Source organism: Hemicordylus capensis, chromosome 6, assembly GCF_027244095.1.
Source record: "Hemicordylus capensis ecotype Gifberg chromosome 6, rHemCap1.1.pri, whole genome shotgun sequence".
NCBI lineage: Eukaryota > Metazoa > Chordata > Lepidosauria > Squamata > Cordylidae > Hemicordylus > Hemicordylus capensis.
In genome coordinates this window covers 170,360,718-170,386,534 of record NC_069662.1, presented here as the reverse complement: position 1 = coordinate 170,386,534, position 25,817 = coordinate 170,360,718, and the positions used below count along the sequence as shown (strand labels likewise).

Genomic DNA, 25,817 nt, shown 5'->3' with positions numbered 1-25,817 from the left:
GAAGGTGTCTCTGAAGTGATGTCTGAAAACGCCCATATGCACACGCAACCTCTGTCTGAAATGTGCAGCTGGGGGAAAGCAGGGAAACATGGTGGCCCCACCTGGCATGAAGTTCTGCACCATGGCAGCAACCCTGTGGAGCAGAGTGTTGTTCTTCCCATTGCACGGCGGGAAGGGACCTTGGAGGTCACCTATACTGGTCCAGCCCCTTGCTCAGCGATTGCCGAGAGCCATCCAGTGGTTCTGCATGTGGAGATGCAAGGATTTGACCCTGTTTGGAAAGAGGTGGGTTTGCTTCTGGCGGCAAGAAGCATCGGGAGCTGAGGCTTTGCAGAAGGAGCCTGTTGTGCTTTGGGCCGTCCTTACCCTGAAGCCCACTCTGAGACTGAGTCAGGCTCTGGGCTAAGCAGCATTTGTGTTTGCTGTGGCCCACCCATTCTTCCTTCACTGGTGGTGTCTCTCTACTTGAAAGGAAGCTGAACCAGCAAAAGGTGGCCCTTGAGCCTTTCTAAATAAGAGGGTTTGTTGCAGTCAGATTGGTGGGTTTGTACACTTAATTGTATGCAAAGTGACAAACGCCGGAATGTGGCCCCTCCCACAAGCTGTGACTCACCTGCAGCTAATCCCCACCCTCTGGCTCTCCACAACTGAAGCAAAAAGTGCCTTGTCAAAAACACACCCCTAGCCAGTTAGAAATCTAACCCTAGGAACGCCTAGCCCTGACAAGCTCATATTGGCCTTTCCTCATTTCCTTGTTTGTTTATTTATGTATTTGCTTGCTGCTGTCTTTAGAAGGAAATCAAGTGTCCTGCCTCCCCTGGTGTGGCTCTACATGGAGAGGTTCTTCAGATACATCTGGGATCTACCAGCGGTTCCTGAGTTACCTAATGCCCACCCCGGTTCAGCAGATTCTGCAAGGATGGTCAAAGTAAGCTCTCCAGAAGCTGAATTTTCTAGAACGAAAGAAAGCACCACAGCCGCACAGCTCTGCTCCTTGAAAACATAACTGTGCTTTAATGGCAGACCACTTAACTTGTAAATGAACTGGGCTGTGCTAAAAGTATTTTTTATCTGATTTAGCAAGCTCAGCTCTTCCTCAGTAACATTAGTTTGGAAAATCATTGCATAACCTAGTATGGACAGAACACAGGCAATGTTGGAAGATGCGATTTGTTCTTCATTGGTTTAGAATGTGTGCCAAGCAAAACAAGATTATAATTATTTAGGAATATGAGTAAAATCCTAACTAAAGGCTTACACCATGGGGTAGGATAGTCAACATTGTGGACTTATGCAGTTCACATGGTAACAGACTGTGGTCCCACACAAATCCTACTCATTGCAAAGGGGCTTGTGCAGGAGAGGTTCCTGGAGGATCATGCCCATAGTCTGTACTTTGCATTGAATCATCACAGTTATGGCCTCCAGAGCTTGAACAGCCTAAGCAATACATAAGGAAACATGGAGCTTGGCTGTCACCAGGAGCAGACCAGGCAGGCAGGAGGCCCCACAGGGCTCTTGGAGAACCCTTGTATGGTCTGAAATGGACCACAAGCTGTTGATTATGGGGCAGCACTTTGTACTACTCTGTGTCTACGTGCTTGTGGCTCTCCTCCTCCTCCTCATCCCTGGGTCTTTTTCTAGTTTGTTTCTCAGAAGCTTCAACCAATGTTATAACCGTGAAGGTCTCGCTTTTGTTCTCTGACTCCATCATCTCCTCGATTTTGGAAAGCAGCTGTTCGGCCTGGGCTGCTGCCTTCTCCCCTGTTTCCTTGTTGTTGAAACCACAGTAGCGGCTGCCACATGCATCGATCAACTCCTTAAAGCACTGGTTGTCGGAGTGCAAAATATAGTCCTCCAGGCTGCCATCGCACAAGTCTTCTCTGCGTGTGAATAAGACGATCATGTCCTTTGGGGCCTTGCTGCCGAATATCTTCTTCACTTCCTCTGCTGCCTGGTGGTCTTCCTCCGTGAAACGGCCCACTTGGGTCACCAGCACCAGAGCACGGGGGGCTGGGCTGGAAAGGCAGAGGCAGAGCTCCCTCCCAGCAGCATCCTGGCATCCAGCATCAAAAAGGGCGGGTGTGTCAAGAACGACAACTCGCTTCCCCCTCCATTCCCTGATTCCTAACTGGCAAGACTTTGTGACCAGATTTAAGTCAAGCCTGGAGTCGAAACATTTTCCCCCAAGGATGGTATTTCCAGTCGCACTTTTCCCTCCGCCTGTCTTCCCAACAAGGACAATCCGCAGCTCTGGTTCCTCAAAAGGCAGGGCGATGCTCTCATTGGCAGCTGCTGCAAAGAGAATATCAGAGTCAGGGAATCCAGTAAAGTAAACTTTACACTGCAGAGCAATGAAATCATCCCAGACAGAAGGCCTCACTGCCAGTCTACTATCGGAATTTCCTGGACCGCTCCCTTCCTGCATTCTGTGACTTCTCCAACAAGCCCTGAACTCTCCAAGAGGAGGAGGAAAGGGAAGAGAAGCAAGTTTCCTACAAAGTGAGATGCAGCAAGTTGAACTGGAACAAGAGCCTGTAAGAGCAGCAGACAAAGAATCTTCCAGACCCACAGTTAACCTCTCCCATTCAGTGGTTAACTCCCCACTGGGCACAATGCACAGCTGTGGGTGAAATGATTCAAAATGCAGGAAGCCTGCATCTCTGTGTCCCAACTGCAGATTGTGGGGCGCAGAAGAGCAGATTCCTCAAGCGATCTGGCATCTTGTACAAGGTGCAATACATGCCGAGGTGGAGATGTTCAGGCTTCCATAGAGCCACTGGCCTCCCCACTTGTGGCAACTGTCCTTCCCCTGTTGGCTAGCATCTCTGCCCTTCCGGCAAAAGGCCTGCTGCTGGGCAGAAGCTCTTTCTCTGGGTGCTCTGGTTGCCTCTGAGGAGGAAAGGGAGATGCGCCCCCTCCCTTTTGCAGGAAGCGCCAGATGTGCCTCACTGCTGCCTCCTGCAGAAATCCATGCAAAGGGGAAGCAAGTCCAGGAGGTTTTTCCCACGTGGCTCCATGCCGGGGGTATCTGAAGAGCGAATCTGGAGATAGACTGGTTTTTTTACCCTGGTGCCACCTCGGGCTATGCCAGAATCTGACGCCTCCCTTCGGAGAAAAGCAAAGCCCGGTCTGTCCTGCTCCCTGGTGGCCCGCAGGGAGGTCAGGTTAAATCCAGCCAACATGTGGACTGGCCCACTCCGGTCAGGAGTGGATTCAGGGGGAAAGCCCTGTCTGTAAAACCTCCAGGGAGACGGGGAAGGAAGAGCAGGTGTCCGGCTCCGCTCTTTCCACCCCAGTTTCCCAGGAGAGAGCAGCCCCACGTGCTGCAGCCAGCCCTGGGCAGACCCCGCCCCAGCCTCCAGATGACCGGTGGTCTGGGCAGGAAAATGACAGTCGCTGCTGCTGCTGCCGCCGCCGCCACAGCTTTTTCTCTTGGGCATCGGGAGGCTCATAGGCCACCCTTAATACACAGCAGGAGCCACTGAGCAGCCAGGTAGCCCGGCAGGGAGAAGGAGGGGAGTGTGGAATGGGACAGGGCTCTTGGCTCCATCATTCACTGGGTAGGAGACACATCCTACCCAAGTGTAGGAGCGGCATGTCTTCCCATTTTGTGGGCATCTGAGAGTAAAAAGAAACGTAGGAGGGCAGAGTTTGCACCCAGCTCTTTAGTGAGGTAGGAGCAAAAGCCCTCCAACCCAGCATAAGCCCCACACAGAATCACTTTCCCCGCCTCCTACCTTGCTTTTTACTCACACATGAGCAGAAATGGGAGTGTAGACAGCTCCCGAATGTGGGTGGGATGTGCCTCCTGCCTTATTTCCGACTGGGTGAGCCAGCCAAGCGTGTGTGTGGTGGGGCGGGGCATTTGGTTGGACAACAACCACCGATCCACTCTTGGCCAGCAGTCTAAGCAGAAATGTGTGGGCCTCGGGGATGCTGCTGCATCGTCGTCATCCTCATCCTCATCCTCACACAGTAGTTCTGGGAGGTACCAAGACAATGAATGTTTCTATACCACTCCTCAACTAAAGTTCCCAAAGCGGTTCGCTGAGATAGAAATAAATAGATAAATAGAGCCAGCGTGGTGTAGTGGTTAGAGTGCCGGACTAGGACCGGGAAGACCTGAGACTTTCAAATCCCCATTCAGCCATGAAACTAGCTGGGTGACTCTGGGCCAGTCACTTCTCTCTCAGCTTAACCTACTTCACAGGGTTGTTGTGAGGAGAAACCTAAGTATGTAGGACACCGCTCTGGGCTCCTTGGAGGAAGAGCGGGATATCAAATGGAAAGAAAGAAAGAAAGAAAGAAAGAAAGAAAGAAAGAAAGAAAGAAAGAAAGAAAGAAAGAGGCTCGCTGTCCCCAAAGGGCTCACAACCTTAATTAAAAAAAAAAAAAAAAAGGACAGAGACACTGGAGGGATGCTGTGCTGGGGATGGATAGGGCCAGTTGCTCTCCCCCTGCTCAATAGAGAGAAGCGCCACTTTTAAAAAGGTGCCTCTTTGCTCAGTTAGCCAAGGAAGCAGTCAGAAGTGTTGCTGCTCCGGTGGCATCTGTGACAGGCTGCTTGTCACCAGTTAGGTTAGTCTGCCAGTTGCAGCCTTTCCTGGATAGAAATCGCCTGGCTTTATTTGTACCAAAGAGAAGGTGCCAAGGCTGACAAGGCCCTGTTCCTTCTTCCTGCCAAACTAACCTCAGACAGGAGAGGAACCTGGAGGCAGTGGCACCTTTTGGAAGGGCCCTTTGGGCACAAGTCCAGAGCCCCTGCTCTGCCTTCATGTGTGCAGGCCCCAGCAATCCTCTCCTCTGCCCCACAGCATTCTGGCCAGTCCGAGAACCTGGCATGCTGGCCCCTTAAGCAAGCACTAGAGCAGAGTGTCCTCCACTGTCTTCAGCCCGCCTTTCTTTCCCTGGTCTGTCTCCCTCCCTGCTTGGCAGGGAAGTTGCCCTAGAATAATTTAGGTGCTCCACAAATAACATAGCAGCAGCTGCTGCTGCTGATTTTTAAAACCTGCATACCAGAGGGCCCGTAAGGTTGTTGGGTGCATATTCGGAAGTCACCTGGCTGCACCACTGCTTGAAGCAGAGACTCCTCCTAAGATCTCAGGGCTTCAAGGCTGGAAAAGGAGAAGGGGCTCCATCCACCTTCGCCCAGCTGGTTAAAAGCTTAACATCTAACACCAGCACTTTCAAATGTGCCTCAAAGCCCACTGGGAGCGAATGCTGCTGCTTCAGTGGAGAGACAAGGTGATCCCTTTGGTCTTGTCCCATCCTCAAAGGGGTGGCCAACCTTTTCAGTAACAGATGCTTGGTCTTCAACAGGCAGACCCATGTAGAGTCCAGCTCAAGGGTTACCAAAGAATATGTCATCCTGGAGAGGTCACGGAAATCTACAAGCAGCCAGAGCAAGTGGGAGGCTTCAGCAACCGCTGGGAACCCTGGAGCAATGCTGGGTCCAGTAGAACCAAGAAATTACACACTCGGTCGGTCATCCAGAAGAGGAGAACTACCAACTCACAAATCATTCTCTTCTCACCCCAATCTATCTGTGAACTCTTACCCTGAGCAAGGGTGCCTTCTCTTCCTGCATTTGAGTTCTCCGTTTCCACCCGCAAAATGATCTCTTTGCATTCTCCTTCCACCTCCATAACTTGCATTTCCTTTGGAAGGTTTTGGGGAGGCTTGGCCGTTTCAAGGATGCAGAAGGGTCTGTATGAATTTGCCAGCACCATCTTCTCAACCTTGGAGAGCAGTTCCTCAACCAAACTTTCTTCCCTCTCTTTGCTGTGGAATACGTAGCCCTGGAGATTACAGGCATCAAACATGTCCTGATGACCCTTGTTATCAGAGAGATACTCCTCCAAGGTTTGGCCGCCCAGAGCATCTTTTCCAGCAAATACAAGGATGGTGTTCTTCAAGGCTTCGGGGCCAAACACCTTCTGGACCCAGCCTATCGCCTTCTTGTCTTCCTCTGTGAAAAGGCCCAGCTGGGTCACCAACACCAGAGCGTGGGGGCCTGGCCTGGAAAGACGGAAGCAGTGCTGGACTGCAGGGGAAGTCTGGGGGTTGTCCCCATCCAGTTCTGGAATAGCTGGAGTGTCAATGAGGATGACCCGCCTCCTCTCCCATGCCCGGATTCCTAGGTGACAAGAGGTTGTTCTGGAGCCGACCTCAAATGCCTCCTTGCCAAGAATGGAGTTTCCTGTTGCACTCTTCCCTGCTCCCGGCTTCCCAACGAGGACAATCCGAAGTTCCGGGATTTGGGGCAAAGGGCTGGGTCCGGCTGAAAAGAAGCCAGAGGTTACAAGTGTGCAGCCAGCACACTGCAGCCTATGCAGAGATCTGTTTCGAGGGGGTGTGGCCAATATTACCCCAGGGTGAGGAAGGGGGAGGGTCCTGCTCCAGGCACTGCCTTGGGCCAGAAACAGAGGGGCAGTTTGGTGGTGGTGGGTGGCAGGGGTGTAATTACCATTAGGCAAGGGGAGGCAGTCGTCATGGGGCCCCACTCCCTCGAGGGGTCCCCCAGAGGCACATCACATGACTCCCCACCCACCCATGTTGCACCCCCCATGAATTATGTTGAGTCTCTTGGAGATCGACTGGAGCAGAGAGTTAAAAAACTAGATTCAATGTGAACTAGATAGTCACCGTATTCATAATGGGAATATGAGTGTGAGTGCACTATATATTGTGAAGTGTGTTTGTGTGTGTATACCAGCGGGGGGCCCATTTTAACTTCTTGTCTCTGGGCCCCCTACAACCTTGCTACGCCCCTGGTGGGTGGAGATAGTGCCATGCCTCTGCATGCATGTTGTGCACTTGCATTTCAGCAGCTTGTTGCTGCCTGCAGAAAAGAGACCAGTTTGGAACATTGTACCCCACCGGATCCTCCTCCGACCGAAGGATACACGCAAGCTGGAGCAGGAAAGCACAGCAACACAGATCATCATTGGAAAAGAAGCCTCTACATTGGGGAGCATCCGACATGGTGCAGCCTTCCCCCCGGATGCTCCCGAAGCCTCCTAAGGGCTGTGGATGAAGGTCAGGGGACCTCTGGCCATCACACAGCATGCAATGCAGGAGGCTTCAGGCAGAGGCGTATCTAGGGAAAATAGCGCCTTTGGCAAGTACTGAAATTGTGCCCCCTGTCCAAACATATGACACCCATCTTTCAGATAACTTTACCACAGCATGAGGCCATTAAAAAAATTTTTTTAATGGCCACAGAAAACAAAATGGCCACCGTGTGTGCTCAAATGGCTTCTGGGAGGCCTGGCATGGCCTAGGGCCTCACAGAGGCCATTTGAGCATGTGCGGTGGCCATTTTGTTTTTGGTGACCATTAAAAAAAATTAATTTTAAAAAATGGCACCCCCCCTTCAAGTGGCGCCCAGGGCACATGCCCTGCCTGCCCAACCCTAGATACGCCCCTGGCTTCAGGGCCAGGGGAGCCTCCAGGAACCCTGGAGGTTCTAGCAGAGGAACAGCAACACTGGCAGTTTCTGGATATTGCCCACTCCCCCTGAACTCTCTCTCATATCTTGAACAAAGGGATGGTAACTAAAGATATGAGATGTCAACCTGTGAACACACTATCAAAAGATCATTGTATGAATTACAAATAGTGAATCAAGCTTGGCAACCCCAAATATAGCATATACTGTAAGAAGACAAGAACAGCCCTGCTGGATCAGGCCCAAGGAGGCTCATCCATCCCAACATCTTGTTTTGCAGAGTGCCCCACCAGATGCCTCTGAGAAGCACACAGGTAAGAGGTGAGGTAATGCCCTTTCTCCTGCTGTTGCTCCCTTGCCACTGGTATTTATTTATTTAGAGGCCTCTTACTGCCTCTGAGGCTGGAGGGGGCCTATAGCCCCCAGACCGGTAGCCGTTGATAGACCTGTCCACCGTGAATTTGTCTACACCTGTTTTAAAGCCATTCAGGCTGGTGGCCATCACCACATCCGGTGGCAGAGAACTCCATAGATCGATTACACGCTGTGTGGGAAAGTACTTCCTTTTGTTGGTCCTAAAATTCCCGGCCTTCAGTATCAGGATGAAATGTTTATCTCTGTCTACTCCATGCATAATTTTATGCACCTCTCTCATCACTCCCATATAGTTGCCTCTTTTCCAGGCCTTTTTTTCTAAAAAGTTCCAGATGCTATAGCCTTGTTTCAAAACGAAGGTGATCTGGGCCGCTGATCATCTCGGTTGCCCCCTTCTGCACCTTCTCCAGTTCTACAATGTCCTTCTTAAGATACAGTGACCAGAACTACATGCAGTACTCCAAATGTGGCCGCACCCTGGATTTGTATAAGGGCATTATAATAGTCACATTTCTATTTTCAATCCCCTTCCTAATGATCCCTAGCATGGAACTGTCCTTTTCCACAGATGCCACACACCGAGTTGACACTTTCAACGAGTGTGTCCACCACGACCCCCAAGATCCCTCTCCTGGTAAGTCACCAATAGCTCAGACCCCATCAGTGTATACGTGAAGCTGGGGTTTTTTTGCCCCAGTATGCATCATTTTACATTTGCTTCCATTGAACCTCATTCGCCATTTTGTCGCCCACTCCCCCAGTTTGGAGAGATCCTTTTGGAGCTCCTCACAAGTGTTTTGGATTTCACAATCCTAAATAGTTCAGTGTCAGCTGCAAATCTGGCCACTTTGCCATGTATCCCAACGTCCAGATATGAAATGGATGACAATGTTGTAAACTGGCTGATCTATTGTAATTACCGCATGGAACAAAAGTGCTTATTGTCTGTTGCTTAATTTTAAAGTTTGTTGCTTATTAAAACAAATAGGAAAAAAGAAATAGGGCAGATTTGAATTAATGGAGGTATCAGTTTGGAGCAATCTCACTAACCCCCCCCCCAAATAATCCTGTGACATTTCCCTTGAGATGACAGATGCAGAAGAAGGGTAGTCAAGGTCAGGCTGCCTGCCCTGTTTAGGGTCGTTTTGCCCCTCGATGGGGTGGGCAGCAGCCCGCCTTCCCTGGCAGTGTGTGGCTTGGCTCGCTGGCTTGAGTTTTCTGGAGTGATTTGCTCTGCAGGTCTCCTCTTGGCTTTCTGCAGCCTTTTTCTTGGCTTTGGGGCGGGTGGGTTGGAGCAGGATGGTCCTGCTTGGAAGCAAGGGATGGATCGAAGGGCTGCTTGAGTCCTTGGAGCTCTAGAACTGCATGTAAATTGGGGCGACTCAGCGTCGTGAGGGCTCTCCGCTCAAGCAAGCATAGCTCTATCTAGCACAGGGCTGCTCAATTTTGGGCCTCCTGCAGATGTTGGCCTACAACTCCCTGGCTATTGGCCACTGTGGCTGGGGATTATAGGAGTTGTAGTCCAAAAACAGCTGGGAGGCCTACGTTGAGCAGGCCTGATCTAGAGTCTCCACTTGTCCCACAATGGCCATCACAGGACCCTGTGACCCTCCCCCACTGTTCTCAAATGGCCTTCTGGAACTGCCAAGGAAGATCTTACCAAGATATGGTCCCCAGCTCCTCAACCAATCCATGTTCTGGCTTTTCCTTGAATAAGAAAAGGAAAAGAAGTTATGCATCAGACAATGTTTCACTAGGAAATGAGCATGTATATGTATAAAGGGCACGCGTGTGCAAAAACATGTCCCCAAATCTTTCAAAAGCATTGTTATCCAATGGATTTGGACCAACCAAAACTTCATCCAAATGCAGAATTGATTCCCACCTAAGGCATTACAGATTTTTCAGGTTCAGGACATTCCCAAACATGGGAAACACAAACCAACCAACCAACCCTGTTATAAACACATGCAAATGACGGCGGGGAAGGGAGCGCTCACTCACCACCCAGCCTTGGGGGGGGGGGAGAGAAAGGCGCCCTCCTCCTCCTCCTCTCGCCCACTCAGACAGTGGCACGATCCACAGGGAAGCGGGCGCCGCCACTCCCCGGCCGGCTGGCTGGGCTCCCCCGCCCTCGGCCATTGGCCCTGTGCCGGTGCAGGGGACCGTCGGGGCCTTGGGAGGCTCGCCTAGTCTGCGGCGACCCCCTCGGTGACGCGGCGCGGGGACGCTCCTCCGCCGCCCAGCAGCAGCCCCCCCCCCGCCCACCTGACCCCGAGCGGACGGAGGAGACGCGCGCCTTCAAAGGGGCTTCCTTCGAGGTGCGGAGGGTTGGGGCCGTGCAGGGCGCGCGTCTGTACCCGTTACTCGGTTCCCCCCCGAGGTGCAGCAGCAGCAGCAGCAGCAGCAGCGGGGCTTCTCCTCCCAGCAGGCAGGCAGGCGCCTTCAGCCTTCCTCTTCTCCCGCGACGGCGGCAGCTGCAGCTCCCGCCCGCGCTCCTCTCTCTCTCTCTCTGCTCTCCGCCAGGCGGTGACCTTGCTTGGGGTGCCGCCGCCGCCGCCGCGTCAGGACGGGCCCTCCTCTCCGAGGACCAGGAAGCCCAGCGGTGCGAGCGCGGCTCCGGCTCCGGCTCCGGCTCCGGCTCCCACCGACCGAGCCGCCAGCAGCGCAGCGCGGACTCACTGGGCGGCGCTTCGCTTTCGCCGCTTCCCTCGGCGGGGGCAGCTCCCGGGGCGCCGCCTCTCCTCCTCCTCCTCCTGCTGCTGCTGCTGCCAGGCTGCCCTCCCGGAGTCTGCCCAGCAGCGCGCTCCGTCCCTGCAGGCAGCTGGCTCTCGGGGCGCTCGCTCTCCGCCCGGCAGGTAAGGCCCGCGGGTGGCAAGGCGAGGCTGCGAGGGGAGGAGGCGGGGGCCTGGGAAGCGCCCTCGGGGTCCTGGCCGGGCTGCTGGAGAACAGCGCCGGGGAGGCAGGCGGGGAGGGCTGCTGCGCTTCCTGGAACTGGCAGTCGCGCCCCCACCCACCGCGAGCCAGAGACCAAAGCCAAGGAGGGAGAGGATCCCCGCCTGCTTGCCTCCCTCCAGATGAAGGGGTGCTACTGCTTCGTAGAAGAAAAGCCTCCGTTCTTGCGAGTCTCCTGGGGCAGGGAGTTCCGCAGGTGCAGAGCTGTTTGAGAACTGCCACCTCTTCGCTACCCAGGGGACTTGTCTGGTGTCCTGCCTTCAGACGCGCGCAAAGGACACAGGACCCGTCGCCCTCCCCAAGAGCAAGGCCTGGAGCGCCTGGGCCGGGGCACTGTCTGCAGGCGCTCAGGCTGGCTTCAGAGCTGCCCGAGATGGTCCTCGTGCGTGTGCCTGCCCCGCCTGGGGCTGTGTGTGGCGGGCCCGGCAGCGTCCAGGCCCCTTCCGGGCACCCACCCACGCGTTCCCCTCGCCGATCCGAACCGGGCTGTATACCTGCTGCTGTAAGGTGCTGACTGCCCTTAAGGCCTTTAGGCAGGGAGGGAGCAGCTATCATCATCACCCTCACCTGAAGGAGGAAAAAACTGCTCTTGTTTGCAGCCACAGATCCGCGGAGGGCCTCACCTGGCAGCGACAGGAAGAGAAATGATGACCTATCAGTCGACCTCAGGCACTCCGTGGGTAAGCGCTCTAACCCCCCAAGCTTGGGTTGAAGTGGCTGGACCTTTCAGAAAGTGCAGCTGAGTCTCTCTCTCTCTCTCTCACACACACACAGACACCCCACTGCTCCCCTTTTTAACACCCACCCCGTGCCTTGACTGGAGAGAGGAGGGAAGGAGAAGCTAACCCCAAGGTCCCCCCACACCCTCTGGAAGAGCCAGCAAGGGCTGGTATTCAGAGCCGGCATCTGGCTTCAGTCAGGAGCTCCCAAGATGGCCTGAGGCACACTCCCCGCCCTCACCCCCCGCCCCCCAATCTCTCAAGTTCTGCTCTGTGTTAGGGATCTGCACGGAGCCACGGCGAGGCGCTTCGAAGGCGGCCGGGGTCTCCCTTGAAGAGCGGGGGGAGGGTGCACTTACCCCTCCCGCCAGTGTTCCCCCACCAGCGTCAGTTTTTTTAAAAGCCCGTTGGGGCAGCAGGAAACCTCCCTGATGGGCTTCTTAAAAAACTGACGCCAGCAGGGGGAGAGTGGTGGGAGGGGTAAGTGCACCCTCCCCTTGCTCTTAAAGGGAGACCCCCGCCACCTTTGAACCGGTGGAACCACTGCTTCTTCGAACCGGTTCCATGCACAGCCCGACTCTGTGTGTCTCTAGAGAAACGGAAGGCTGCTTGCATCTAACACGTGCTTTTCTTGCAGACATTCCAGGGAGCGATGGACGAGAACAGACACGGTAAGGAGCAAGACGGAGCCGCTGATTCTGGCGACAGCGCTGCTTGGCTGCTTGGCATGTATCTCCAAAATGTTCCTTCTTGGCTCCGCAGGGTGCTTTCCCAGGGGAGTCCCCTCTCTCCACAGTGTCTTCTCACCCGGGCGAGGATTCCCAGCGCATAGGCTCCCTGAAGGAAAACTGCCCCTGACATCTGGGGCCATACTAGGGAATGTGGGGTGGGAAATGCAGGACCCTCTCTCCCGATGATGCCTTGGTCTTTGGCTAAAGGCAACCGAAGCGCTGATTTGGATCAGGGCCAGGGTGCCAAGGGAGCAGGGATTTGAGCATCTCCTCTCCGCCATGTGCCTGGCTTGGATCCTCCTCCCCAGAAGCTGCTGTTAGAGGGGAAAATGTTCAGGCCCTCTTATTGTGCCCCCACATTTCCCCTTCACAACTCATAGGGTCGCAATTCAGCCTCCTCCACGGCTCCTCTTCAGGGGAGAGAGATCTGGTGGGAGATGCAGCCGCACATCTCCTGTGTCACATTAAATCCCCCCTTTACAAGCACTGCCAGTTCTGTGCATGGTTCTCCTTGGTTCTCGCCCATTGAGTTTCCTTGCAGGGAACCTGGAGCTCATTCAGAAACCAGATCAAGTCTTCTTTTGCTCTTCAAGCTAGACCCAGATCTGAACCATTATGTGGACCCCTCTGTTGCACCGGATCAAATCCCTTTCCCACCCCTCAAAGACATTTTGATTTTTTTTGTTTGGTTTTGATTGTTTTAATGTTGTTTTTAGAATATTGTTTTAAAATTTTAAGTTGTGTTTTAAATTTCTTGCTTTTAATTTTTTTTTTGTTTTTTTTTTTAATTAATGTTTTACTTTTTAATCTTGTTGTAAAGCGCCCAGAGACATACGTTTTGGGCAGTAAAAAAAATAGGTTAAATAAATAAATAAATAAATCAGACCTTGAGTTCCGAAGGAGGGTCTGAGTGCAGTTAGAGCAGCCGTCTCAGGAGCTACTCCCGGGCTCCGGAAGGCACTCCTTAGGTATCGTAGAGGCTTAAGAGTTTTAGCAGCCTTTATAATAGCCCTAAAAACATATCATTTTAGCCTGACCTGTGGTGAGTGCTGAAATTATTTTCAAGTGGTTTCAATTTTGTTTTGATGAGTTATTTATTTATTTATTTGTTTAATCTGTTTTTATATTTGTGAACTGTCTAGAGCGGGGATGCTCAATGTTGGGTCCCCAGATGTTATTGGACTTCAACCAGGGGCGGGGCTATAATTGGGCGAACGGGTTCAAAAAACCCGGGCCGTGCCCAATCAGGAGCCGCCATTTGCGGCCCAGACACACCCCCTGCGTCTGATGTCAGACGCAGGGGTAGTAGTTTAGCTCCCGAGCGGGGGCTGGGCGGCCTCTTCAGGAGCTAGTTAGGCTGGCGCTAGCCAGGAGCGAATGCAGCACCAGCCTAACTAGCTCCTGATGGGGCCGCCCGGTGCTGCATTCGCAACGCAGCCCAGAAGCGGCTCTTCCCTGGGAAGAGCCGCTCCTGGGCTGTGCTGCGAATGCAGCACCAGCCTTTGTTTAAAGCTGCTTCTCCCGAACGAGCCTCAAGGCTCCTTTCGGGAACCAGACCACGCCCCCCCATGTCTGACATCAGATGTGGGGGCGTGGCTATCCCCTGCACCTGATGTCAGACGCAGGGGACGGGGCTATCGGGGCACCCGCCACGGCCGCACATGGGCCACCGGTGGGCTAGCTACGCCCCTGACTTCAGCTCCCATAATCCCCAGCTCCAGTGGCCTTTGGTTGGGGATTATGGGAGTTGAAGTCCAATAACATCTGGGGACCCATCATTAAGAATCCCTGATCTAGAGCAGGCCTGCACAACATAAGGCCCCTTGGGGTCCAAATGTGGCCCGTGGGGATTCTTTTGCTGGCCCAGGAGTGAAAGGGGGAACCTTAGGAGTGAAAGGGGGATCCATCCAAAGAACGACCTTGTCTGCGAAGAACTTCATGTATGGAGAGTCAGCACAAAGCGCTATCAGCTGGCTGACATGGTGTGCCAAATATAGGGCAACAAGAAAGGTGACTTTTAAGGACAAGGACCTGATGCTAACGGACAGGAGCGGTTCGAAGGGAGAGAAGAGAGGACCAGAGAGAGGCTCCAACAGGATCTCATTGGGAGGAAAGAGGTTGTTAACACCTTTGAGGAAGAGTTTGGAATCTGGATGGGGAAAAACTGATCATCCAGCCCAAGGTGTCTTGCAGAATGATCTGCCAGATGTACATTGAGAGATGTGTTAGAGAGACCAGAGTGCTTGAGGTAGAGAAGAATTTGGCAGATAACAGCAGCGAAAGGATCAAAGCCCTTAGCTTCGGCATGGGCAGATAAATGCCTCCACTTATGCATGTAATTTCTGCGTGTGGATTATTTCTGCTTGTTCAGTAGAATGGAATCTAATAATAACAGGTGGACAGATTCAGCAGACGGAGGTTGGGATGGAGGACACGGCCCTCGTGCTGAGACAAAAGGTTCTGTCAAAGAGACAGGCGTAGGTAGATGCCTCACGGCAGCCTGAGAAAAGTCAGAAACCATGGTTGCCATGGCCACCATGGGGTGAGAAGAATGCAATGGGTGCATTCCAGAAGAATCTTGGCCAGGACCTTTGATAGAAGGGAAATGGAGAGGAAAGAGAATGGAGATGCTGTGTGAACAGCATCTGAAATGCATCCCCCTTCGAGTTTAGGCCCACTCCTGCCCTGGAGCAGAACAGCCTGCATTTCTTGTTGAATCATGTGGCGAAGAGATCTACTCGAAGGGTGTTCCATTGGCAAAAGGTGTTTTCCAGCAGGGCTGGATTGACCTCCTACTCACGTTGGATCAAGTCAAAGTCCCTGCTGAGGGCGTCCATCGGAATATTGACTGTGCCCTTGATATGAAGGGCTATGAAGGGGTATACTTGGTGTGCAATGCTCCAGTCCCAAAGCTGTAGAGGAGCCACACTGCACAGGGACCTGGAAACCACCCCACTCAGTTTTATACATTGTTGTTGATGGTTGCACAGGTTGTACTGGTGCTTAGGCATGTATTAAAAAGTTTTTTTGCAGTCTCTATGCTCGGACTGCTTATATTGAAACTTTTGTTTCCCAAAAGAGCAGTAATGTTGGGAGAAGGCTGAAGACGAAGAGGTGGTGGTGAAAGTCCACACAGTGTCGCGTGACTTTTTCATCTCCTCCATTGTATCTTCAGTTTGTGGACTCCTCGTAAATATCAGCCCGATAATGGAATTCCAGGACTCAACACAGAAGTGTTAAAAGTGGCAGACTCTCAACACTAAGTCAGCCAATGTTGATTGGAAAATCTCTGCTTACCCTGAGACAGAGTCAAATATATGCTGGTCAATGACCAAAATAAAGATCTCTCTCTCTCTCTCTCTCTCTCTCTCCCTCTCTCTCGCTGCTTGCCTCACACACTTTTCTGAGCATAGGTGGCAGGGGCTGGATCTGTTTTCTTCAGGAAAGGCTGCCATTGGCACACCAGCCAAAGTTGCACGGAAGCACCCTGGCCATTGCCTGACCACCCTGTAGCAGCGCCCAGCCCATTTTACCCAAATGACAAGCCTGATCCTCCAGAGAGAGTGCAGCCCTCTCCGGAACAGGCTGCAAACTTGGCCCCAGACTGGCTCTCCTAGCCAAGAAAACCTCTGCCTTGTCTGGACTCAGTTGCCTAACAGGCTCCATCTGTGCTGGTTTGGCTTGTAGGGTCCCAGGCAGGTGAGTGCAGCAGCCTCCCAGGACTGATCCCAGCTCCACTAGAGACACCCTAGAGAAATGGGGTGTGAGTGAGAAAGTTTCTCCCTTTAAACTTGAGGTTTGCCTCTTTTACTGCCCAGTAATAGCTCAGGAACAATGAACCGTGCTCTGACAGTTCCTTCCCTCTTCTCCCTGGTGTGTTCCAGTTTCTGGCTTCAAGTATAGACTTTCCTATCTAGTATGGTCACCCACCTAGTATAAGGTTGAGATATAACCACATCATCATCATGACATTTCATACACCTGTGATCTCCCTTCACATTGGCAGAACAGCAGCAGCATGTTCAACCAATATCTATTTTTGCTTCCATGTAATGAGTCAGAGGATCTGAAAGGGGGCAAATGTGGTCACTGGTGAACCTGAACTGATCCCAAAATGTCTCAGTTTGACTCCTGGCTGCGTTGGATCACAGCCATGTATGATCTGACAGGGAATATCAGAAATTCGGCAGCCGTTGACACTTACCTGGCAACCCATTGAGCCATGGCTGTGTTTTTCTGCTCTTCTCTGACATCTTCTTTGTACTCCGCAGGTGAAGACGGAGAATCGGAACTGAGGATCATCTTGGTTGGAAAGAGTGGAGGCGGGAAAAGTGCCACCGGAAACACCATCCTCGGCCAGAAGGAGGCCTTTCAGTCCACACTAGCGGTGAAGACAACCACTCTGACCTGCCAGGGAGGGCGTGGGAGCTGGAATGGCCAGGACGTTTCTGTGATTGACACAGCAGACATCTTTGAGTCCGAATCCTGCAGTGACGAATCCCTCAGGGAGATCAAGCGCTGCATTGACCTCTCCAGGCCAGGCCCACATGCTCTGCTGCTAGTGACCCAGGTGGGTCGTTTCACCGCGGAAGATGAAGCGGCCGCGAAGCACGTCCAGGATGTGTTTGGGAGGGAGGCCGCCAGGCACATGATTGTCTTGTTCACCCGCAAAGAAGATTTAGGGGAGGAGTCCTTGCAGCACTACGTAAGCTCATCAAATAACAAAGCTCTCTGGGAGCTGCTTCAGAAATGCGGGAACCGCTTCTGCGCTTTCAATAACAGGGCAGAAGGAGCAGAACGGGAGAGCCAAGTCTCTGAGCTGATGACCATGATCCAGAAAATGGTTCGGGAGAACGGCGGAAGATACTACGTCAATGAGCTGTACTTGGAGCCCAGTCTGACCAACACGAGGCTCAAATTCTACCTGGCGGAATATAGAAGAGCCAGGAAAAGGGCAGAGGGCGCTTGGGTTTGGGATAGAAAGAGACTAGTGCTTGCAGGAATTGGAGGAATTGTTGTGATTGTGATTGTCATTATCCTGGTACGTGAATTAGTTTAGTGGCAGAGTGTCTATTTTGCATGCAGTAGGTCCCAGTTTCCATCCCTGGCAGCGTCTCCCCGCAGGGCTGGGGAAGCCTCCTGCGTCTGAAACCCTGGAGAGCGTCTGCTGGTCAGTGTAGACTTACTCAGTAGACGGCACCTACCTGTATAATTTCCATACATCATGTTTTCTTTCTCAAGCAACTTGAGCTTCCTAAATGGTGCGTATTTGTTCCTTTGAGGGTTGCAGTCATGTACCCTTGGTTCACAGCGGGAGCAGCGTGTCCTGGAGCAATACTGATTTGGGGATTTCCTCATTCAGTGGAAGATTCCTGGGAATATAATCTGTATCTAAGCCATAACAGATGATACAATCTATTACTCTTTATCTCATCACGCTCTACTAGTTTCCATTGGTGATTATCTTCTACAATATGTGCCTGTCTGGTTTCCCTTCTGTTGTAAAACTCCAGCAACTGGAAGCAAACCAAAGCTTGAGCTTGGGCATTTTTAACCAGCATTGCAAAACCTTCTATTTTGGGGTGATTTTTGCAGCTGGAGAGACTTTCAAGGCTGAGCTTGTAAAGACCTAGGATTGGGTTTTTAAATGCAGTCTGGTTTTCTGATGAAATACACTTTTAAATTCTGTAACCTGTTGCAAACTTTAGGCATGAGATGGGCCAAATATTTCACACTGCTCTTTTGTTGTTGTTAATTGAAACAATTAAATATCTGCCATTGCCTCAGTGTCTCCGTTTCTGGGATTACTGGGTTGCTCGTTCTAGCAGCCTGTCCACATGGCACATTTAAATCATTTCCAACTCTGTTTAAGCGGCAAGTGCCATGGCAAGGATCTCTGGAAACTACCATTGTGGGCAGGGCTGAGAGTCCAGATTATAAGGCACACCAAATCCTCCCTGGACTGCAGTTCCCATGACAGACAAACCACATCCAAGCTGGGAAAGGGCTCTACTTCTGGCACACTGATTAAGGATAGGGCCATAACTCAGTGGTAGAGTGTCTGTTTTGCATGCAGAACTTCCCAGGTTCCATCCCTGGCAGCATCTCCCCGTAGGGCTGGGGAAGCCTCCTGCGTCTGAAATCCTGGAGAGCGTCTGCTGGTCAGTGTATGTTGGATGTAAAGGACTTTGCGCTGTCTCTTTGCCTCAGACAGTGGAGGACAGACTAGTAAGTCAGAGGGCTAGAAGGTCAAAGACATTTGGTCATCACTTCCCTCTGCTCTGATGCTATCCCTTTGAAATGTAGATTGCTAATCTTAGGGGATTCAACTTCCTTCCTCCTTCTCTCCCTTGCTACCTGGCTGTTGACCTTGCAACATGGCAAGTCTCTTGCCCTGCACCATATGTGCAGAGAAGATGGTGAATCCATCTGCATCCATTTAGATAGATAGATTAGAGATCCTAAATCCTCACTTTCCTATCTAGAATGGAGTTCCTTAATAAATAGCTTTTATATTGATTTGAAACTAGCAATTGGCTCCAAGTTACTTTACTCTTAGCACACATGCATGCATAACTAAATCCGCTGTGTTTGTGCCTCTGTGCACTCTGCTATATTGAAAAAGGGATTCTCTCACCACAGAGAATTTCCAACAGGTTATGGGCTCCAGCAAGTTATGGGAGCAGTATTTTGAGCTGCGTGTGCTGCAACTAGAGAGTTAGGTTTGTTCCAGGAGATCCATTGAGATCTAGCGTGGACACTTTGAATTGTTAATCTACAGCAACTGCCTTTTGGAGCCAGTGACGATGGCTGCATACCTGGAGGGAAAACTCAGGCTTACCATCCTGGAAGCGGATAATTACTTGGAATGGAAGACTCGACTGAGGATTGCACTGAAAGCAGAGGGACTTCACCAAGTTACTGAGGAAGACCCCCCGCCAGATGGAACCTCGGATGCTGAGAAAAAGGAGAAGGAACTCTGGCTAATTAAGGACCAAAAATCACAAGCGATGATTGCAGCTTCCGTGAGTAAAACTTTCCTTTATGCTATTTGTGATCTTGGAATCTCAAAGGAGATGCTAAACAAGCTAGATTCTATGCATATGAGGAAAGGATGGGCATACACGTTTAATTTACTCCGAAAATTGCAAGACCTCCAATATAAAGAAGGGGACTGTTTCTCTACTTTTATTGGGACTTTAGAAGATTTCTTTTTCCAATTTAGACAAGCAGGAGAGGAATTTACAGAGAGTCAAAAGCTGGAGACTCTGTTCTTGAGCTTGCCTGCTTCCTATAGCACTATAATTGGGCAATTGGAAACCCACACCAATCTAAACTTTGAAAAGGCTGTAGAAACATTGTCTTCGGAGGCAAACCGAAGAATCCTTTTAAACTCACGCTATGAAAGTGAACTGGCTAGCAGCTTTGCTCTTAAAGCAACAATTGATCATTCCAGACGTAACCCGAGATGGGGAGGGAATGCTGGAGGAAATGCTGCAAGAGGGAACCGCATGGGCACCTCACATTTGCATACAAAGAGAGCCGATTACACCAGAGAAACTCAGCCCAGAGAGAGAGGTCACATGACCGCCAGTGCTGAAATGAGGTCAGCTGGAAACAAAGCCTTCAGGTGTTTCCTATGTAACGAATTTGGCCACCGGGTGGCGCATTGTCCCAAGAATCAGACCAGGAGGTCTGGGAATATCAGTCAAACAAAGGAGAATGAAAATAGAGATTCCAAGTATACAGACAGACATTTCAACAAGAACTACAGTGTTAATTTAATGAAAAATAATGAAAAGCTGATTTTAGATTCTGGGTCATCTGTCCATATTTCTAAAAATCTAAGTTTCTATACTGAACTGTTTGATATTCCTGAAGAGACTGTTTATTTGGGCAATAATACTACAATTAAAGCAAAGAAAAAGGACGAAGGAATTTTATATTGCAAATTGCTGGATGGATCTGTTAAACCATTTTTTCTGAGAGATGTTTTGTATATCCCTGAATTCTCAAGCTCTTTGATTTCAATATCCAAGCTAGAGCAACAAGGCTGTGAATTGTATATTAAAAATGGACAATGTGTTGTTACCCAGAATGGAGAAGTTTGCCTTGTGGGCTCGGAATTTCAAGGTCTTTATCATGTGGAAGAGCAATTTACAGACAGAGAAAGACCAGCCCAGTCCAGACCTGAGGCATACCAGCCTAATGTAGTGAACCTAGCCAAGTTGTGTCAGCATGGAAACTGCTTTCAATTATGGCACAGAAGACTAGGACACAGAAGTTTTGAATCAATTCAGAACATGAAGGAACAGGGATTAGCTAATGGCATTGATTTTGTACCATGTGACACTGTAACTAACTGTGTTTCTTGTCTCGAGTTCAAAGCAGTAAACAAGCCATTCCCAAAGCAGAGTGAAAGGAAGACGAAAGGACCCTTGGATCTGATCCACAGCGACATATCTGGACCACTACCAGCAACCATAGGTAATCATAAATATTTTCTAACTATAACAGATGATTTCTCACGATACACGTGTGTTTATTTACTGAAGGAAAAATCAGAGATGCTGGAGAAATTAAAACAATATGTGGCGATGGCAAGCAGCAAATTTGGCTGGAAGCCAAAGATCCTGCGCACAGACAATGGAGGAGAATATATGTCCAAAGCTACACAGCAGTTCTTGAGAGAACATGGAATCGTGCATCAAACTACGGTGCCTTACTGCCCGCCCCAAAATGGAATCGCAGAAAGAATGAACAGAACTCTACTGGACATGGTAAGATGCATGCTTGCTGACGCACACCTCCCACATAAATTCTGGGGAGAAGGCATCATGACTGCTACATACATACACAACAGAATGAACACAAAACCTATTGAAACAACACCATATGAACTTTGGCATGGTCATAAGCCATCCATGACGCACCTGCGTGTCTTTGGAAGCACGGCTTACTCATACATCCCAAAGGAAAAAAGGACTAAGTTAGGGGCTAGGGCCACAAAAGGGATTTTTGTAGGCTACTCAGCACAATCCAAAGCCTACAGAATTCTGGATCCTGACACCAACAGGATAACCATAAGCAGAGCGGTGTATTTTGATGAGAATGAAAGAGCTACACCTTCAGAGGGGGCCTACACCGAAGCAAGCAACCAGACCAAGCACCCTGATGACTGGATTATGCTTCCTGATCTCAGAGGAACTGAGGAGGAGGAGACAGCAGATCCAGATCCAACCACACTCGACACAGAGACCCCCAGCGATCCACCAGACGCACCTGAGGTGATAGAAGGGACCACAGAGGGTGAGGTGAGGCGATCAATGCGCTCAAACAGAGGTGTTCCAGCTCTGAGACTGTCCTACCTCGCAAGAACAGCGGAACAACCAGAACCTTCATCATGGGAGGAAATATCCCAGCTACCACAACCAGAAGCCAAGAAATGGAAACAAACTGCAATTGAAGAGCTTGAGGCTCTACAGAAAAACAAAACCTGGACTCTTACTAAGTTACCACAAGGAAGAAAACTTATTGGCTGCAAATGGGTTTTCAAACTCAAACATGATGCTGATGGTGAGATTCAGCGCTACAAAGCCAGATTAGTAGCAAAAGGATATTCACAGAAATATGGAGAAGATTATGATGAAACCTTTGCACCAGTGGTTAAACATACCACAGTAAGGACTCTGTTAAGTATTGCTGCTAGCAAAGGAATGCATGTTGAGCACCTAGACGTGAAAACTGCATTCTTGCATGGTGAACTAGAAGAGGACATTTACATGCAACAACCACCAGGTTTCTTACAGGAAGGCAAAGAGGACTATGTATGCAAACTGCAAAAGAGCATTTATGGTTTAAAACAAGCTGCCAGAGCATGGAATATAAAACTGAATGATATGCTGCTTCAAGCAAACTTCAAAAGAAGTGAAGCTGATCCCTGCCTGTACACGAGATGCAGAGATGGGAAATGGACTTACATTTTGGCGTATGTTGATGATTTGATTTTTGCCTATGAAAATCCAGATGACAGAAAGGAAATAATGGATCATCTGAACAAAGAAGTGGAAGTCAAGCAACTTGGCAACATTGCACACTACTTGGGCATTCAAGTACAAAGAGAGAAAGATGGAAGTTTCCTGATCAACCAAGAACAGAAAATTAAAGACTTGATAAACTTGCTCAGACTGGAAAATGCAAATCCTACACCAACTCCAATGGAAGTGAACTACATAAAGCAAGAAGATCAAACTGAGCCACTATCTGACAACCATAGATATCGTGAAGCATTGGGTAAGCTTTTATACATTAGTACACTCACTAGGCCAGATATTAGCACAGCAGTTGGCTTACTTTGTAGAAAGACTGCATCACCAACAGTCAAGGACTGGAATGCAATGAAAAGACTTGTTAGGTACCTAAAGGGTACTGCACACTTTAAGCTCAAGCTGTCAGCTAATAGTCAATCAAAGCTAGAAGCATATGTAGATGCAGACTGGGGTGGAGATATAACAGACAGGAAATCCACCAGTGGTCACATAATTTTCTATGGAGATGGAGCGATAAGCTGGTCAAGCAGAAAACAAGACATAACAGCATCATCAACCACTGAAGCGGAATATGTATCAGCTGCACAGGGCAGTCACGAGATACAATGGCTGTGTCAACTACTGAAGGACCTAGGTACAGAGGTACCACAGCCCATACCGGTGTATGAAGACAACCAAAGCTGCATTCAACTCTCCAAACAAGAAGATGTAAAGAGGAGTACCAGACATATTGATGTGAAGTACCACGTAGTGAGAAGTCTGCAGAAGGATGGACTAATCAAGCTGATCTACTGCCCGACAAATGAAATGCTTGCAGACATACTCACTAAGCCACTACCAAGACCCTGCTTTGAAAAGCTGAGAGAGAAAATGAATATTGTGAACTGAGTCACGAGACAACGAGAGGGGGTGTTGGAAGTAAAGGACTTTGCGCTGTCTCTTTGCCTCAGACAGTGGAGGACAGACTAGTAAGTCAGAGGGCTAGAAGGTCAAAGACATTTGGTCATCACTTCCCGCTGCTCTGATGCTATCCCTTTGAAATGTAGATTGCTAATCTCAGGGACTTCCTTCCTCCTTCTCTCTCTTGCTACCTGGCTGTTGATCTTGCAACATGGCAAGTCTCTTGCCCTGCACCATATGTGCAGAGAAGATGGTGAATCCATCTGCATCCAGCTAGATAGATAGATTAGAGATCCTAACTCCTCACTTTCCTATCTAGAATGGAGTTCCTTAATAAATAGCTTTTATATTGATTTGAAACTAGCAATTGGCTCCAAGTTACTTTACTCTTAGCACACATGCATGCATAACTAAATCCGCTGTGTTTGTGCCTCTGTGCACTCTGCTATATTGAAAAAGGGATTCTCTCACCACAGAGAATTTCCAACAGTGTAGACTTACTCAGTAGATGGCACCTACTGGTGTAATTCTCATACATCTTATTTTCTTTCTCAAGCAACTTGAGCTTCCTAAATGGTGCGTATTTCTTCCTTTGGTGGTTGCAGTAGTGTTCCCTTGGTTCACACAGAAGGAGCAGAGTGTCCTGGAGCAATATTAATTTGGGGACTTCCACATTCAGTTCAGAGATTTCTTTAAACTATGGCTGCTGACTTAAAATCCAATCTTAAAAAGTATCACAGCTTTGATTGCTTCACTTCAAGCCTCTGTTGTCCTTACCCATAAAAGCCTTGGGCGTGCGTCCGTGCCGCCCGTGTCTTTTTCGCCCAATCTGGGCATGCGCGGAGCGGCGGCCGGAGAGTGCGGCCGAGGCGGCGGCGGAGCCGCGGCCTCGGCCAAAGGAGTGCGGGCCAAGGAGGCGGGGACCGCGGCGAGGCGACTGGCCCCGATGGCGGCAGTCGCCGCCACGAGAAACAGCAGCCAGAGAGTGCGGCCGAGGCGGCGGCGGAGCCGCGGCCGAGGCCAAAGGAGTGCGGGCCAAGGAGGCGGGGACCGCGGCGAGGCGACTGGCCCCGATGGCGGCAGTCGCCGCCACGAGAAACAGCAGCCGGAGAGTGCGGCCGAGGCGGTGGCGGAGCCGCGGCCGAGGCCAAAGGAGTGCGGGCCAAGGAGGCGGGGGCCACGGCGGGGCGACTGGCCCCGATGGCGGCGGCCGCCAGCCCGAGAAACGGCAGCCGGAGAGTGCGGCCGAGGCGGCGGCCATGTTTTCAGTGCCCCAAATGCTGCAACCGCCTTCCTCGCACCGCCCCCCTGAATAAAGGCCTAAATGGCCCGAAATATTGCTGCCGCGGCCAACTGTCCTCCTGCCCTCCCAGGTGGCCAATCTCGCCTTCCCCGCTCCCCCCCACATGAATAATAAAGGCCTAAACGGCCCGAAATATTGTGGCCGCGGCCGTCGCCGCCAGCCCCCCCTCTCCCACCCAGCTGTCCGAGATCTCCTTACCCGAACCAGGGCGAAGCAAGGACCCTTTACAAGCAAAATAGAGGAGCTCACGAAAAGAGCTCCTCTCTCGGCAAAGCCACTGCTCAGACTGCCGCTTTGGACACAAAGAATGCAATAGGCGTTCTTTGCAGCCAATGCAGCACTTCGGGAAGAGGCTTGGCCGAGAGAGGAGCTCTGCTTGCGAGTTCCTCTCTCCTTTCAATTGACTGCGGCGGGGACTGGGCTTTTTTGAGAGGGGGAATAGGGAATTCTTTATTCAGGCAGCTGGGAGGGCGGTGGGCGGCGGCCTTTATTCGTGCGGGGAATGGGACGGCGAAGGAGAAATCGGCCAGCAGGGAGGGCGGGAGGACAGTTGGCGCCGCGGGAAACATTTGAGAAACTATCTTCCATTTGGCCAACATGGCCACCACTGTCACACAAGCACTTCCAAGTCCCCTGCCATTCCCTCTCCCTCTCCCTCTCCGCGGACAACCAATCACAAACCTGGAAAACTCCCCCCCCCCTTACCAGCTAAGGGCGGGAAAAGTGGGTGCATAAATAACGGGAGCGCGAGACAGGCTAACAGACTAACGGTCACCGCTAGAGCAGAGCGTAAGGAGAGTAGCAAACGTCGTATATTATTGCCTCCACATTGACTAAAAAAAATAAATATAATTAACTAGATTAAATAAATAAATAAATAAATACAAAGGCAGGACACAAAACTCCCTGAGGGGAGTCAGCCGGCTAACCAACAGGGAAGCCCTTTTCTTCTCACAACAGCAGAGACAGTGCCATCCCTTGCCTATAGTGGAGAATTGGAGAAAATACCACAGAGGGTCATACATAAATAAACTTCAAAGGGGGCACGAAATAGAACCTAAAAAAAGGAGTGAAAGAGAGAGAGAGGAAAGAAGGAGAGTCCACATATATTGCCCTCAAAGGAGGCAAAAATCAAAATCGGGGAAAAAGGGAAAAAAAGAAACAGAGAGAAAAGACAGGAAAGAAGGAGAGTCCACATATATTTGACTTATAGACACTGCCCTCAAAGGGGGCAAAAAACAAAATCTGATAAAATTTAAAAAGAACAAAAAGACACGTGAAACACTGACTTCGCCTTGGCCAGGATCCTCAACCCAGAACCCACTAACGCAC

At 50.6% G+C, this 25,817-nt stretch overlaps 3 protein-coding genes across 14 annotated transcripts in view; 2 read left to right on the top strand and 1 right to left on the bottom strand.

The window, feature by feature from the left end:
• The window catches only part of LOC128329530 (uncharacterized), a 215,141-nt gene that overhangs the window by 103,103 nt on the left and 86,221 nt on the right, over positions 1–25,817 (top strand). The window lies entirely within an intron of this gene.
• LOC128329534 (GTPase IMAP family member 8-like) lies at positions 992–24,835 on the bottom strand. Of its 7 annotated transcripts, none has more exons than XM_053260927.1 (5): positions 24,684–24,835; positions 11,351–11,406; positions 9,489–9,535; positions 5,561–6,283; positions 992–2,295 (listed from the first exon to the last, which is right to left on the bottom strand). In XM_053260927.1, the coding sequence occupies exons 3-5, from the start codon at positions 9,520–9,522 to the stop codon at positions 1,583–1,585; spliced, it is 1,470 nt and encodes a 489-aa protein (XP_053116902.1). In that variant the 5' UTR covers positions 9,523–9,535; positions 11,351–11,406; positions 24,684–24,835; the 3' UTR covers positions 992–1,582. The 7 variants fall into 7 exon arrangements, with proteins under 7 accessions (XP_053116902.1, XP_053116898.1, XP_053116899.1 ...); XM_053260923.1 differs by having other exon boundaries at positions 11,278–11,406; positions 24,684–24,780; XM_053260924.1 differs by lacking the exon at positions 24,684–24,835 and adding an exon at positions 11,862–11,902 and having other exon boundaries at positions 11,278–11,406.
• Positions 10,017–18,016, top strand: LOC128329536 (GTPase IMAP family member 2-like). Of its 4 annotated transcripts, none has more exons than XM_053260933.1 (4): positions 10,017–10,149; positions 11,383–11,463; positions 12,140–12,173; positions 16,505–18,016. In XM_053260933.1, exons 2-4 carry the CDS (start codon positions 11,428–11,430, stop codon positions 17,290–17,292), a joined length of 858 nt encoding a protein of 285 aa, XP_053116908.1. In that variant the 5' UTR covers positions 10,017–10,149; positions 11,383–11,427; the 3' UTR covers positions 17,293–18,016. The 4 variants fall into 4 exon arrangements, with proteins under 4 accessions (XP_053116908.1, XP_053116906.1, XP_053116907.1 ...); XM_053260931.1 differs by having other exon boundaries at positions 12,140–12,227; XM_053260932.1 differs by lacking the exon at positions 10,017–10,149 and adding an exon at positions 10,551–10,686.

What these genes read in the sequence shown, in the direction of transcription:
- LOC128329534 (XM_053260927.1), bottom strand. Translation starts at nt 9,522, where the DNA reads ATGGATTGGTTGAGGAGCTGGGGACCATATCTTG. An exon ending in GAGCTGGGGACCATATCTTG is followed by an intron (nt 6,284 to 9,488) that starts GTAAGATCTTCC and finishes GCTTCTTTTCAG; the next exon opens with CCGGACCCAGCCCTTTGCCC. An exon ending in AGAAGGCACCCTTGCTCAGG is followed by an intron (nt 2,296 to 5,560) that starts GTAAGAGTTCAC and finishes TTCTCTTTGCAG; the next exon opens with CAGCTGCCAATGAGAGCATC.
- LOC128329536 (XM_053260931.1), top strand. Translation starts at nt 11,428, where the DNA reads ATGATGACCTATCAGTCGACCTCAGGCACTCCGTGG. An exon ending in CGACCTCAGGCACTCCGTGG is followed by an intron (nt 11,464 to 12,139) that starts GTAAGCGCTCTA and finishes CTTTTCTTGCAG; the next exon opens with ACATTCCAGGGAGCGATGGA. An exon ending in CAGCGCTGCTTGGCTGCTTG is followed by an intron (nt 12,228 to 16,504) that starts GCATGTATCTCC and finishes TGTACTCCGCAG; the next exon opens with GTGAAGACGGAGAATCGGAA.